This window comes from Nilaparvata lugens, chromosome 1 (assembly GCF_014356525.2).
Source record: "Nilaparvata lugens isolate BPH chromosome 1, ASM1435652v1, whole genome shotgun sequence".
Classification (NCBI taxonomy): Eukaryota; Metazoa; Arthropoda; class Insecta; order Hemiptera; family Delphacidae; genus Nilaparvata; species Nilaparvata lugens.
In genome coordinates, this window is record NC_052504.1 from 47346648 (window position 1) to 47361905 (window position 15258).

The 15258-nt window shown below is 34.8% G+C and overlaps 1 protein-coding gene across 1 annotated transcript in view; it reads left to right on the forward strand.

The window, feature by feature from the left end:
* The window catches only part of LOC111051545 (beta-1,4-galactosyltransferase 7), a 78762-nt gene that overhangs the window by 10289 nt on the left and 53215 nt on the right, over nucleotides 1–15258 (forward strand). The window contains exon 2 of the mRNA XM_039435449.1: nucleotides 13404–13585. Coding sequence (XP_039291383.1) covers nucleotides 13404–13585 — 182 coding nt within the window. The remainder of the gene's footprint in view (nucleotides 1–13403; nucleotides 13586–15258) is intronic.

The following is a 15258-nucleotide window of genomic DNA, read 5'->3' on the forward strand; positions in this document are numbered from 1 at the left end:
CCATTCTTCACCAGACTGGGACTCTATACCTACCTTTGCTGAAGGACAATGTGCAGGGACTTCTCTCTCCAATTAAACACATTACAAACCTTAGCCTAACAACAGGTAAATTTCCAGATGTTTATAAAATTGCGAAGGTCATTCCAATTCATAAATCTGGCTCGAAATCAGTCATTAGTAATTCCAGACCCATTTCCCTTCTAATTTCACATGCTAAAATTCTAAAAAAATCCGTTAAAATACAAGTAAGCACTTATTTGAATAATAATAATATTATCACAAGTAATCAGTACAGTATTATGAGTTCCAAAAATACTACCAATGCCCTTTTTGATATGACAAACCACATCTCAGATCAATGTAGCAAAAGAAAGCAGGTCATGATTACATTCCTCGATCTTCCAAAGGCCTTCGATTCAATAGACCAGAACAAACTTCTCATTAAACTCCAAGCAATATGATTCAGAAATAGATCTCTTGACTGGTTTAAAAGTTATTTTGAGGATAGGAAGCAAACCGTCTGTCTGAATGGCATACATAGCGACTCTGTCAATGTTGATCATGGCGGAGTACAGGGGAGTACCTTGGGACCTCTCCTCTTTCTTATCTATACAAACAAACTTGCAAAATTGAAGCTGCACAGTCGCCTGCTCCTTTTTGCCGATGACACAGCTCTTGTGACATCAGGCTGTTCATGGGCAGAAGTTTTTTAAAATGCTTCATCAGACTTATCAAAGGTTAAAAATGGGATGGATAACAACGTTTTATCTATCAACATTGGAAAAACAAAGAGCCTTCCAATATACCTTCGTGGTGGCCCTGGACTAAATGTGCTTAAAATGCATTCATGTGGAGATCCAAAATCAGTTACTTGCATATGTGAAAGTATAGAACAGGTGTCTCAATATAAATATTTGGGAATTGTGTTAGACCACAAGCTGTGTTGGACAGGTTCAACTCCTTAGACTCGTAAACTAACATATGCATTTGGGCAACTTGGACAGGTGCTAAGTCCCAGACATTGACGATCCATATATTTTGCTTACGCCCAGTCATTGCTTGAATACGGCATGGTGGCTTGGGGTGGAGCCTCAACCAATGCTCTCTGGCCTGTTGCAGTTGCACAGAGGACGTTGATAAAGGCTTTAATTTCAAAAAATCAGAGATTCCCCACTAATTTACTTTTTGAGAAGTTCCCTGTATTAAATGTTAATAGTCCAGGCAATGAATGCACAAAAAAGGGTAGCCTATAGAGGAAAATGTTTGGAAGACAATTTTTGACCCCACAGTTCTGTTAAGGGTAGTAAGGAGGTAAACATATCAAAAGTCCCCACCCCTACCCTCTGTGCTAAGGGGGTGGGGGTGGTTTGAAGGTACCATTTTTTGGTTTCTCGCATAAAACTGGAAAACTATATATCCTAAGGACTTGACTGTCATATAACAAATTAAAGCTCACATAATTTCCTACAATATTCATCTCACAACTTCCTTTATCTCCTCTTGTTTTCGAGATATCGCCTCTTGAAAGTGTGACATTTTTGAAAAAGACACGTTTGTCACCAATTTTTTTCTATTTTCGCTCTAATAACTCTTTGAAAATCGTTGGGAAAAATCCATGTTGATTATGAGCTTATAGAGCATTGAATTCTCTTAAATTTGATGTATACTTTCACACTTTTATGAATTTCCCTACACCTTTTGCAGCAGCTTTAGTGTTGAGTGTGAAATCTCCATTTTTGCATCAATAGACCAATTATTGACAAAGGAATTTGGAGGGAATGTTTTAAACAAAATTTTTGACTTTGCAGCTTTGTTGAGACTAGTTAGGAGGAGAACATATCAAAAGTCCCCATTCCTAACTCATGTGCTAAAGGGATGAGGGTGGTTTAAAAGTTTACAGCGTTCTACTTCCACGCTCATATCTTGAAAAAAATGCTTTCAACATACATAACTAACTATTCAAAAATGAAGCATCATAGATTCTCTACACTTTTTGTTCAATGAAATTTTGTGATATTCCCAACAGTTCCTGAGATATTCGCTCTTGAAGGTGTGTAATTGTTAAAATAACAGGTTTTTATTAGGGATGGGTATCGAAAGACAAAACATCGATGTTTTGAACATCGATGTTTTTTCATCCTAACATCGATAAGTGAAAAACATCGAACAGTAAACATCGATGCTTTTGAACATCGATGTTTTTAAATATCGTTTATCGCCATACGTTTTTATGGATGATACTATTAGTCCAGTCAATATAGACATAAAAAAGGGGGTGTGCTTGCAATTTATATTGTAGTTCTGATTTTTTAATATATTATTTGGGTACATAAGAGAAATCCAGAACCAATCTCTTCATGCAAGATTTCCTTGTGCTAGATACAAGATAGCCCAAAAACCTCGTATTTTCGGCTCATTTTCCAGTTTTCAGCTATTTCTGCCAAATCTCTCCCAGATTATATAATTCTGAAAAAAATGAGATCACTCGGAACTCTCTATCTCCAATGAGTACTTTGTTATAATTTTTCAAATATGAGTAAAATTTAAAAAAAAAATCAATTTCTGATGAATTTTAGTTTTTAATCAACAATATCTTCCGATTGTTACAATTTAGATGTATATTTCAAAATCCCTCTTGGCGTATTTTTGTGCTATACAATCTGAGATCAGGTAGAGCGCTCTATGTCATATAGATTTCCAGGTACACCTGACAACAATGCTCCTTGTATTGTGGAAAACACCTAATTTTCAGCTTCAACCATCATCACCATATACTTTGTCCTCACATTGATATTTCGCACAATGACATAAGTTCATGGGTAAGAATCACCCGTTAGATGCACTTAATTTCAGTATTTCCTAGTAGAGGCACGCTTAAGGACACCTCAAGGATCAAAATTTTAAACACTTATAATTTACTTTTTACACAATGCTCAGATTTCATCGTACTACACTTCATTCTTCTCGGCTCGCCAAGGCGGTTCAAAATCATGCATCAACAGTCAAATTCGGTCAAAAAATAGAAAATTTATTGTTGAGTGTAGGTACTTATTCATATTTAATACATAAGAAATGGCCAATTTCTATATTCAAAGCTATGTATCTCGGTAACCCCTTATTATAAAAACTATTACATGATCTTGAAATGTACAATAGAATTTTCTATTTCATCTGCTGTAAACAATTCATGAAAAAATATGTTCGTAAAGTGAGATTTGATTGTTGAAAAAAATCCGGAAATTGTAGATATTTTTCTCATATTAACGATTTTGGCAGTTCTATGATAGCGAAAAGTGATTCAAGATGGATTTTATGCAATTGCTGAGCTCGTAGAGGATGAAATTATCTACAATTTGTAATCAATCGTAAGTTTCTATGATGTATCAGACTCGTTTTAGAAACTCTTGATCAACATTAAAATTACGAAAAAAATGTAAAAACTGAAATCGCCATTTTTAAAATCTTAACTTCCAAATTGTTTTGGAATCGAAAGTATTATTTATTGGAGTGGGGTAGAGGGGGACAATTTTCACATTCTCACTAGATTTGGAAATTTTATCAGAAGTATTTCACAAGACATGCAACTTTGAATATAGAAATTGGTAATTTTATGTGTATTGGAATATGAGCTTAAGTACACTCAACAATAAATTTCCCATTTTTCGACCGAATTTGACTTATTATGCATGATTTTGAACCGCCGTGACGAACCGAGAAGGATGAAGTGTAGTACGATGAAATCTGAGCATTGTATAAAAAGTAAATTGTAAGTGTTTGAAATTTTGATCCTTGAGGTGTCCTTAAGCGCGCCTCTCCACTAGGAAATACTGAAATGAAGTGTGTCTTACGGGTGATTCTCATAGAACATAATCTCAAGAACTTATGTCGTTGTGCGAAATATCAATGTGAGGACAATGTACTTGGTGATGATGCTTGAAGCTGAAAATTAGGTGTTTTTTACAATACAGGGGGAGCATTGTTGTTGTCAGGTGTACCTGGAATATGAGATAGATCGCTATACCTGATCTCAGATTGTAGAGCACAAAAAGAGCTTCTAAAGTGACTACAATTTTATCTGGAGCTATTGTTCCAATATTTCAACAGTTACTAACTGGAATCACAGCAATTTTGGACTTGTGGTATTCAAGTAACAGTCTTTCGAATAATTGAAGACAAGTTGTGACTAGAAAGATACATCAACTCTAGTTCACAAGATTTGTCATTTTCATGGTTTAGTCTGAAACCTCTCGGGATATCCTTGAGGATTCGGTCTTGAAATTTCACCCTAAGCTAATTTTAGCAATCATTGATACTCATATCGTATTCATTCAATACCTGATAGATTTTTTAGGAAATGAAAATGGATTAAGTATTTTTATATGGATATCTGCACTCCTTACAATACGAGGACCTCTTTTCCAGAGCTAGATTAATTAGTGTTAAACACATGTTGAGGAAATAATTGTAGTAAGAAAAAACTCTTTCTTCCTAAGAAACGAAGAATCCGACCTCTTATTCAATTCTAAATAACTAACTATCTAACATTGACACGGGCCACAGAAGTAATGTAAATCTGCAAGAGTATCCAACAGTCTCACATAAAAATACAGAGAGCCTGATTGAAAAATAAAAAATCTGGTGTGGCGCACTCACACAACTTTCCTTGCCGTTATGAAAATTGATCACCTGACGCTAGTGTTCCCGCACATCTCAAGTCTACTATTCAAAGATTTGAGCCAGCTGGTGACAGGGCAATAACGCTGGAGACACACATGAGGTCTGCTATCTCTTCATAGTGACTGATTTAATAGAATCAACAATAATTTGCAATTGAATAATCACATTTTCTCGAATTTAAAGCTTATTTTCAATTTAGGTGAAATAATTTTCAAAATAGGTGAAAATGTTACTGAACATTAATTGTAGAGATTTTCATGCTCAATCTACTCCACTTGATTTTTTTTGTTTAGATTGTATCTGATGGCTGATAATTAGGAATCTAAAATCTAACTTTGCATTGATGGGGCGGAGCTCCTGCAATTTTTACATATATGAGACTTGTGGCAGTTGGTAGAGCTTATTGATGACTATTTTAGGTATGAATTTGATCAAAATCGTTGGAGCCGTTTCCGATAAAATCACGAAAAACCCTGTTTTTGACAACATTTTTGCCATTTCAGTCGACATCTTGAATTGCATTCGATCGAAATTGTTCGTGTCGGATCCTTATAGTGAATGGACCTTAAGTTCCAAATTTCAAGTCATTCCGTTAACTGGGAGATGAGATATCGTGTACACAGACGCACATACACTCATACACACACACACACACACCACACACCACACACACACACACCACACACACACACACACACACACACACACACACACCACACCACACACACACACACACACAACACACACACACACACACACCACACACACACACACACACACACACACACACACACACCACACACACCACACACACACACCACACACACCACACACACACACACACACACACACACCACACACACACACACACACACACACACACACACACCACACACACACACACACACCACACACACACACACACACACACACACACACACACATACAGACCAATACCCAAAAATCACTTTTTTGGACTCGGGGGGCGTATAGAAATTTAGAAAATGGGGTACCTTAATTTTTTTCGGAACGCAATACTTTCCTTACCTATGGTAATAGGGCAAGGAAAGTAAAATAGCAATCTGCAGTAAATCAAAACTCATGCGAGATCTTTCACAAGAGTGATCTATATTCACAAAAAAACACTAAACAGAATACTACACTAAATATGATAGAGATAATTTATTTATTTATATTACATATTTATTTATTTATATTTATTTATTCGTTGATATAATTACAAATCATATGAATATGATCGGGATAGAACAACAGGCATAGCCCAAAACTATTCTGTTCCCAAATTTTGATAAATAATGAAATGTCCGAAAAAAAGGTTATGTTCTTACTGAGGAAATTTAAAGTTCAAAGCTCTGTCCAAGAATATATATTAGCTAGAAAAGATAATGATTGTAATTCTGTTACTATTGCTTATTGCTCTCAAGATAATCCTCTTCAAACAAAAAAAAAAAAAAAAAACTTGTATCAAATTAAAAAATTAGAATTGTTTTTACTTTTTAGTTTGGAAAAACATCGGATGACCGATGTCTAGGTAAAACCATCGATAAGTGAAAAACATCGAACAGTAAACATCGATGTATCGATACCCATCCCTAGATTTTATGCAATGTTTTCCTCTTTAAGGGCTTATAACTCTCCAACAATGCATCATAAAAACTTATGCTTATCGTAGGTTCGTAGAGCATTGAATTCTCTTTGAAATGATGTATTATTGGACACTAGTCCAAGTTTTCCTCTCATTGTTATAACAGCTTCAATGTAGGGGGTGAAATTTTCATTGCTGCAACAAGTGTCAACTCAGCAGTTCCACACCTTCAACAGAGGGGATAAAAATGCGTACTTTTGCTATGTTCACCTACAAACTAGTCCAAATCAATCTAAAATCTAACTTTGCATTGATGGGCGGAGCTCCTGAAATTTTTACATATATGAGACTTGTGGCAGTTGGTAGAGCTTATTGATGACTATTTTAGGTATGAATTTGATCAAAATCGTTGGAGCCGTTTCCGATAAAATCACGAAAAACCCTGTTTTTGACAACATTTTTGCCATTTCAGTCGACATCTTGAATTGCATTCGATCGAAATTGTTCGTGTCGGATCCTTATAGTGAATGGACCTTAAGTTCCAAATTTCAAGTCATTCCGTTAACTGGGAGATGAGATATCGTGTACACAGACGCACATACAAGTCCAAATCAATCGGTTCTCAAGATGAATTTATATTCCATTAATCCCTTAATTTTCTAGCTTACTGAAAAGGATTTTGTGTGGAACACTGGAATTTTAAACAATAACCTTTTTAAAAAGCAATACCCAAAAATGAATAAAGACCGGCCAAATTTATTATGTACCGTACCGTTCCGATACTATCCATATCCGATATTTCTGTGGAGTGGATTGGTGGGTGGTGGTGATGGGACCGATAACATGACGGACACTTTTGTGGCATGCACCATTCCAGGCCGCTGTCACTACTGATTATAAATGTGATTGGATCGATGTGGGATCGGTAAGCTGCATGATAAGTGTGATCCAGACTGAATTCAACCCTTAAATATAAATTTAAGGGTTGGATCACAAGCTAATGCCATCTTTCTGAATTCGTTTTATGTTACATGATACCACCACAAACTGTGGGTAATGAACGAACATCCAACATAAACATCAAAACATTAATATTCTTTATTACTTACATATTTTAGTGCATTAAACATTATTATCACTAGTAGTTCTGTGAACAGTAGACCTCGCGCAGTTAAAAGATACAGTCTCCATCTGAGTGATTATGTCCTGCCCTGACGTGTCGGCGAGATATCGGTGTATAAACAACTAATGACTGTTTCAAATGTTGTATCGACAATAATTATTAATATCCATTATAATCATTATCATTCATTATGATTCATTATCATTGGAATGCTAATCATCAAAAGCTTACCGAGTTGAAAGAAGAAAAAATACTACGCTACTTCAAGTTATCAATTGCATGCCTCACTGCATGCAATTAATAGTCCACACAACAGCTGTTTTTTACTTTTCTTGCCCTATTACCATAGGTAAGGAAAGTATTGCTTTCCAAAAAAATTAAGGTACCCCAATTTCTTAATTGCTATACGTTTCAAGGTCCCCAGAGTCCAAAAACATGATTTTTGGGTTTGGTCTATGTGTGTGTGTGTGTGGTGTGTGTGTGTGGTGTGTGTGTGTGTGGTGTGTGTGTGTGTGTGTGTGGTGGTGTGTGTGTGTGTGTGTGTGGTGTGTGTGTGTGTGTGTGTGTGTGTGTGTGTGTGTGTGGTGTGTGGGTGTGTGTGTGTGTGTGTGTGGTGTGTGTGTGTGTGTGTGTGTTGTGTGTGTGTGTGTGTGTGTGTGTGTGTGTGTGTGTGTGTGGTGTGTGTGTGTTGGTGTGTGTGTGTGTGTGTGTGTATGTGTGTATGTCTGTGAACACGATAACTCCATTCCTAATTAACCGATTGACTTGAAATTTTAAACTTAAGGTCCTTATACCATAAGGATCTGACAATAAGAAATTCAATTCAAGATGGCGGAAAAAATGGAGGATAATTACTAAAAAACCATGTTTTTCACGTTTTTCTCGAAAACGGCTCTAACGATTTTCTTCAAATTTATACCATGAATAGCTATTTATAAGCCCTATCAACTGACATGAGTCTCATTTCTGGGAAAATTTCAGGAGCTCTGTAATATTCTTGAGAAAAATGGCGGATAATGACTAAAAAACCATGTTTTTCACGGTTTTCTCGAAAACGGCTTCAACGATTTTCTTCAAATTTATACCATAGATAGCTATTCATAAGCTCATCAACTGGCATGAGTCTCATTTTTGGGAAAATTGCAGGAGCTCCGTAATATTCTTGAGAAAAATGGCGGATAATGACTAAAAAACCATGTTTTTCACGGTTTTCTCGAAAACGGCTTCAACGATTTTCTTCAAATTTATACCATAGATAGCTAGCTATTCATAAGCTCATCAACTGGCATGAGTCTCATTTTTGGGAAAATTGCAGGAGCTCCGTAATATTCTTGAGAAAAATGGCAGATAATTACTAAAAAACTATGTTTTTCACGATTTTCTCAAAAATTACTTGACTGATTTTTTCAAATTCATACCCTGTATAGTTATTGATCAGCTCTATCAACTGGCATGAGTCTTTTCCCTGGAAAACTATGGGGGGTCCACCCCATCCTTGAGAAATGAACGTTGTAACCTCCTTCCAGTGCATGAGGTAGGTAGGTAGAGCAGTTTATAAAAAGAACACAGTCACAGTCTAGATATTTCATCTGTAGAACAACTGTTTTGACGACTTTTGAAGAAATCATCGAATTTCACAATTTACACAAAGGAAAAAGTACTCTGAAAACAATTATATTATACACATATAAAGTAGTCTGATCGTAGTTGCAAATATTTTGCCGCCAATCGTCATTATGTTATTCCCCTAAATTATTCTCGTCTAAGAATTAGGCTTACAGTTCAATGAGCAAGGAAAGTTGTGTGAGTGTACCACACCAGATTTTTCACTAAGTTACATTGAGATATTGAATTGCATGCGTCATTGCATGCAATTTATAATCCACTCGACAGCTGATTTATGATTAATAATTCTATAGTCTTTTTTTTACTCTAATATTGGCGTATGAAGGAGGCTTCTTTTTCCTTTTATATTATCCTTGAAATACAAAATTTCCAAAAAACCTTGTATATACGTCGACGCGCAGTTAAAAAAGGAACATATCTGTCAAATTTCATAATAATCTATTACCGCGTTTCGTCGTAAATGCGGAACATATAAACATTTAGATATAAAGAGAAATGCAAAAACCGTCGACTTGAATCTTAGACCTCACTTCACTCGGACAGTTATTACATTTAACATACACTTTTCACATTCTGTAACAACAATCCAAGTTAGCAGTGCATACACACACATACACGCTCTCATCTACTGATGTACGAAAACTAGAAACATCGATTTTGTACTTTGATCAAGAATCAATAAATCGATATTATTTTAAAAAGTTTTCTATCATTAAAGAACCTGAAATACACAATACTTATTATCAAACAATAAGTTTCGAATACTCTTCTCAGTAATAGCTATCTGGAGCATTTTTAAAAATCTGGTGTGGCGCACTCACACAACTTTCCTTGCCGTTATGAAAATTGATCACCTGACGTTACGGTAGTGTTCCCGCCCATCTCAAGTCTACTATTGAAAGATTTGAGCCAGCTGGTGACAGGGCAATAACGCTGGAGACACACGAGGTCTGCTATATCTTTATAGTGAATCATTTAATAGAATCAACAGTTGCCAATAGTTTGCAATTGGATAATCACATTTTCTCGATTTTCGAGTTTATTTTTAATTTTAGGTGAAAATGTTACTGAACATTAATTGTAGAGATTCTCATGCTCAATCTATTCCACTCGAGATTTTTTGTTTAAATTGTATCTGGAGCCTGATAATTGAGAATCTAAAATCAAACTTTGCATAGATGGGGCGGAGCTCCTGCAATTTTTACAGATATGGGACTTGTGGCAGTTGATAGAGCTTATCGATGACTATCTCAGGTATAACTTAAATCAAAATCGTTGGAGCCGTTTTCGAGAAAATCGCGAAAAACTCTGTTTTTGACAACATTTTTGCCATTTCAGCCGCCATTTAGAATCGCATTTGATCGAAATTGTTCGTGTCGGATCCTTATATTGTAAGGACCTTACGTTCCAAATTTCAAGTCATTCCGTTAATTGGGAGATGAGATATCGTGTACACAGACGCACATACACTCATACACACACACACACACACATACACACACACACACACACACACACACACACACACACACACACACACACACACACACACACACACACACACACACACACACACACACACACACACACACACACACACACACACACACACACCAATACCCAAAAACCACTTTTTTGGACTCAGGGGACCTTGAAACGTATAGAAATTTAGAAATTGGGGTACCTTAATTTTTTTCGGAAAGCAATACTTTCCTTACCTATGGTAATAGGGCAAGGAAAGTAAAAATAAAAGAAGTCCCATCTATACCTTGATATTGTAGGATGTGAGATTTTAGCGATTCTATTTTGACGTATGATGTTATCATTATTATTAAAGTAGTCATGTGATTAATTCAAAAAGCAACATCGTTAATAAAATAAATAAGTTAGTTTTTACGAGAAAAGCTCAATGAATAGATTAAGAAAATGTAAAATGTGTGGAATTAATAAAAGTTATATTGATTTGTATCAGGATATTGATTTAAATAATAATATCCTACATTTTGGGGGCTCGTCCGGGATTGGATGGAATTGAACGGGATATCTGAAGTTTTGTGTGAAAAATGACATATTTAGCAAGGTCGAAAAGAGTGACTTGCTGAAAATAGCAGAGGAGTTAAATACTGATTCACCTACTAATCCGAGAGTAGTACAATTAAGTAGATTGATTACTGAATTAGAAGGCTACAACGGAGAGTTTATCAAGAATCTGTTGGAGAGAGTAAAGACAGATAGAGAAAATGATGAAGAACGAGAAGAAAAACGAGAACGAGAGGAAAGGGAAAAGGAACAAGAAGAGAGACGAAAACGTGAGAAAAGGGACCAAGAACGAGAGGAAAAGGAACGAGAAGAGAGACGAGAACGTGAGGAAAGGAAAAGAAACGAGAAGAGAGAATATTTGCTTTACAACTTGAGCAGCAATTGGAATTGGAAAAAATAGAGTTAGAAGCAGGAAGGAATAATGCGGACATTTCAATAGTAAGTAGAAATAATGAATTTTTGAAACTTATGACACGATTTAACATGGATAATGATATAAGTATATATTTGACCTTATTTGAAAGACAAATTAATAGACACAATATAACCAAAGATGACTGGGTCACTTATCTAATGGCACTCTTGCCACTAGAAATAGTGAATATCATTACAAGAGAGCCTGATCCACATGCAAACGACTATGATTATATAAAAAGTTTATTGCTCAAACGATTCAAGCTTAGTCTGGAGCAATTCCGACAAAAATTTGCTTTTCATAGAAGAGAAAATTCCTCTTCGTGGCGAGATTTTGCTTTTGAACTCAAAAACTTAATGAATGGATAAAAGGATTGCAAGTGAATGACTATGAAAGCCTGAAAGAGTTAATTGTAGTTGATCAGATTAGACGAAGAATACCAAACGAAATTCGTGAGAATCTGATTGATGATCTAGGTAGGTACCTAAAATCGTAAAGACAGAAGAACTTGTGAATAAGTTAGATGATTACGAAGCAACAAGACATACTTTTAGAAGGGAATGCATTAGTCGTAAAATTTCGAGTTCTGTTGATTCTCTTTCTGTACCTCAAAATGTTAAATCAGGAAATGAAAAAAGTACTGATAGAAAAAATCAGATTTACCTGTGTCATATAGATGTGGTTGAAAAAGAAAGAAATCTTGCTTGATCTCAATCATATAGAAGATCTTCCAGATGGTAATACTATACAGCCTTGTAAGAAAAAAACTTACGAAAATGCAAAAACTAAATTGAAATCAAATATTAGCACTTGTAATGTGAAAATAGATAGATCAACTAAGGAGAGCAACAAAATCAAAAGAAATAAATCGAAAATAAATATGCAAGCAATCAACAATACCCAAATACTCCAGTATAATGGAATAAAAATTATGAACATTCCTAGTGTAGAGAGCGAGAGCGTAATAAACATAATTAGAATAATTTTGAAGAGTATTGATTTTCCCCTTAATGAAAACACAATCAATTGGTGCTACCGAATGCCATCTCGGAACTCAAAGGTTATTTCTCCTATTATATTGAAATTCAACAGCGGATCGGACCAGAGAGGATTCCTATCGTCGGCGCGGAAGTCATATGAGATTCTGAAGACTGGGCTGCTGGGTATAGAACCTAACAAACCAATTTTTTTCAAGAATTGATGTCACCCCACTTTTATTCGCTATTCAAACGTGCAAAGGATTTTCAATCAAGAGGTGTGCTCAAGTATGTGTAGTTTACGAATAACAAGCTGCTGATTAAGAAATCAAACTCAAATAAAACCATTCAAATCAGATATGCTGAGGACATAGGTGCTTTGTTTGGGGTTAATCCTCAGTACTCGAGAGACGATTTGAAATGTTGGAGGATTGTGTAATGTGTTTATTTTATGTTTGTTTTATTTAGTGAAGGCTTGAGGCAAGCTATTTGTCAGAATGGCCGAGTGTAGGATGTGAGATTTTAGCGATGTTCTATTTTGACGTATGATTTTATCATCATATTGAAGTAGTCATGTAATTAATTCAAAAAGCAACATCGTTAATAGAATAAATAAACAAGTTAGTTTTTACGAGAAAAGCTCAATGAATAGATTAAGAAAATGTAAAATGTGAATGTGTGGAATTGATAAAAGTTTTATTGATTTGTATCAGGATATTGATTTAAAGAATAATATCCTACAATATAAAGGAAGAAAACTTTTTTTAGTGAGCTTTGATGGAAGATTTTTTTATCAGAAATTGCAGTAGTTGGTTAAACAAGTATGTAGAGTGTGTATGCACTTAACAAGCCCGGATCTAACCACATGATCTGTTCAACCTTAATGTTTATGATTGTCATGTTTCTTATTTCAAGTAATTGGATTCTGAATTGTTACAGATGAATGCCATTGCAACGGTGAACCGTCTAAACAGCAATATCACTTGAACAATAAAGGACATAAATTGGGGATTGTTGTGCCATTCCGAGATAGATTTGAAGAGCTGCTTGAATTTGTTCCTCATTTACACAATTTTCTAAACGCTCAGAATCTTAATCATGCTATTTATGTTATAAACCAGGTAAGATTGAACAACTACTATACCTATTTGCTTGAATATACAGAGTGTCTCAGCAAGGTTGTAACAGCCGTTGACCGTAGATTCGACTCAACATTTCTGACAAAAAACTTTTTTTCTATCGACCTTAATTTCCGAGATAATTTAGAGAATTTTCTCCAGGTAATTATAGTTGTTTCAATTTTTCAAAAACTTCTCCATTTCATAAGCTTTTGAATGAGTATAAATTCGAAAAGGTGAGTTCCATGATAAAGTGTTCAAAACTGCTAATATCTGGAATGAACACCTACAAAATGAGAAAATTTACAAACAGCATTGTAATATTACATTTTCTTGATTAAATCGAATCTTCAATTCCATATTCAAAATATTAATAAAACTTGATAGCAAATATCGGTGTAATCATTATACGGACTAAACTTTTCACAGGGAATTCATCATATATACTAGTGTTGAACATCCCACTGTATCACTGTAACAAAGTTCTATTTCTGAATTAACAGATAATTCTGAACAACATAAAGGTTAATTAAATTTAAAATAACTTTAAAAATAAAGTTTTATTGAAAACAATAGATATAATGTTTGTAGACTTGTGTTCTTTGCTAATTGGCAATCGATGACGTGTTTATGCTTGGAGGCTCTAGGCACTTATTCCGGGTGCTTATAGCAGGCGTGTCTCTCAAACTTTTTAATGGCTGGCTTATGTTAGGAGTGTTAATAAAATGTTAAGAGTGTTAAGATATAATGTTTGTAGACTTGTGTTCTTTGCTGGTTGGAAATTGATGACGTGTTTATGCTTGGAGGCTCTAGGCACTTATTCCGGGTGCTTATAGCAGGCGTGCCTCTCAAACTTTTTAATGGCGGGCTTATGTTAGGAGTGTTGGCTTCTGTTGAAATTTTCCTAAATAATTGAAATTTAAGATGTGTTATTTGTGATCTAAATGTTTTTGTAAAGTTTATTGATGTTATTGAACATACGTGAAATGTAGATTTCAATTTTTCTTTTCATTTTGTTTTGAATTTCTCGTTTAATGTTGAAAGCCATAAGCCTGTTTTGAAACCTGTAAACGATAGATAAGTATTCTTAATCTATAAGTTATATATTTTGATCTTGATTTGAAACAATAATTTCTGAGTTTTTATGAAAGCTGTTGGAATCTATTTTGATGAACAGAACAAACATATTAGTAACCTCAATCATGTTCAATCTATGTTCGATCCATGTATGATTATTAAATTTGTTCTGGTGTAAACTGAAATTTTTTAATAATAGGTCTAATTTTTTTAATAAATTATAATTTGCTCTGAACTGGATTTCTTATTCATAAGCATTAGATCCATTCATGATATATCAAGATATTTGCTTATTTGGATCCGATGACTTTCCTTAGAATATAGGTGAAGGCAAACCAACCTGTTAGGATAAATTGGTAGCACGTCAGCATGCATCAAGTGGTGATCCTAAGGATGAAATCACCTGATTTCACTCTGACAATTTATTCACAAGTTTTAATCAACATTTTAACATTTTACAATGATATGAATTTTTCAATAACTTGCATTATTTCCTGTACCATAAATCCTGAATAAAATAACAAGAAGTGTATGTTTCAGCCTATTTCCAGGATAGTTTTCAGCGTGCTTTCCAGTTATTTGGCATTATATGTATCAGC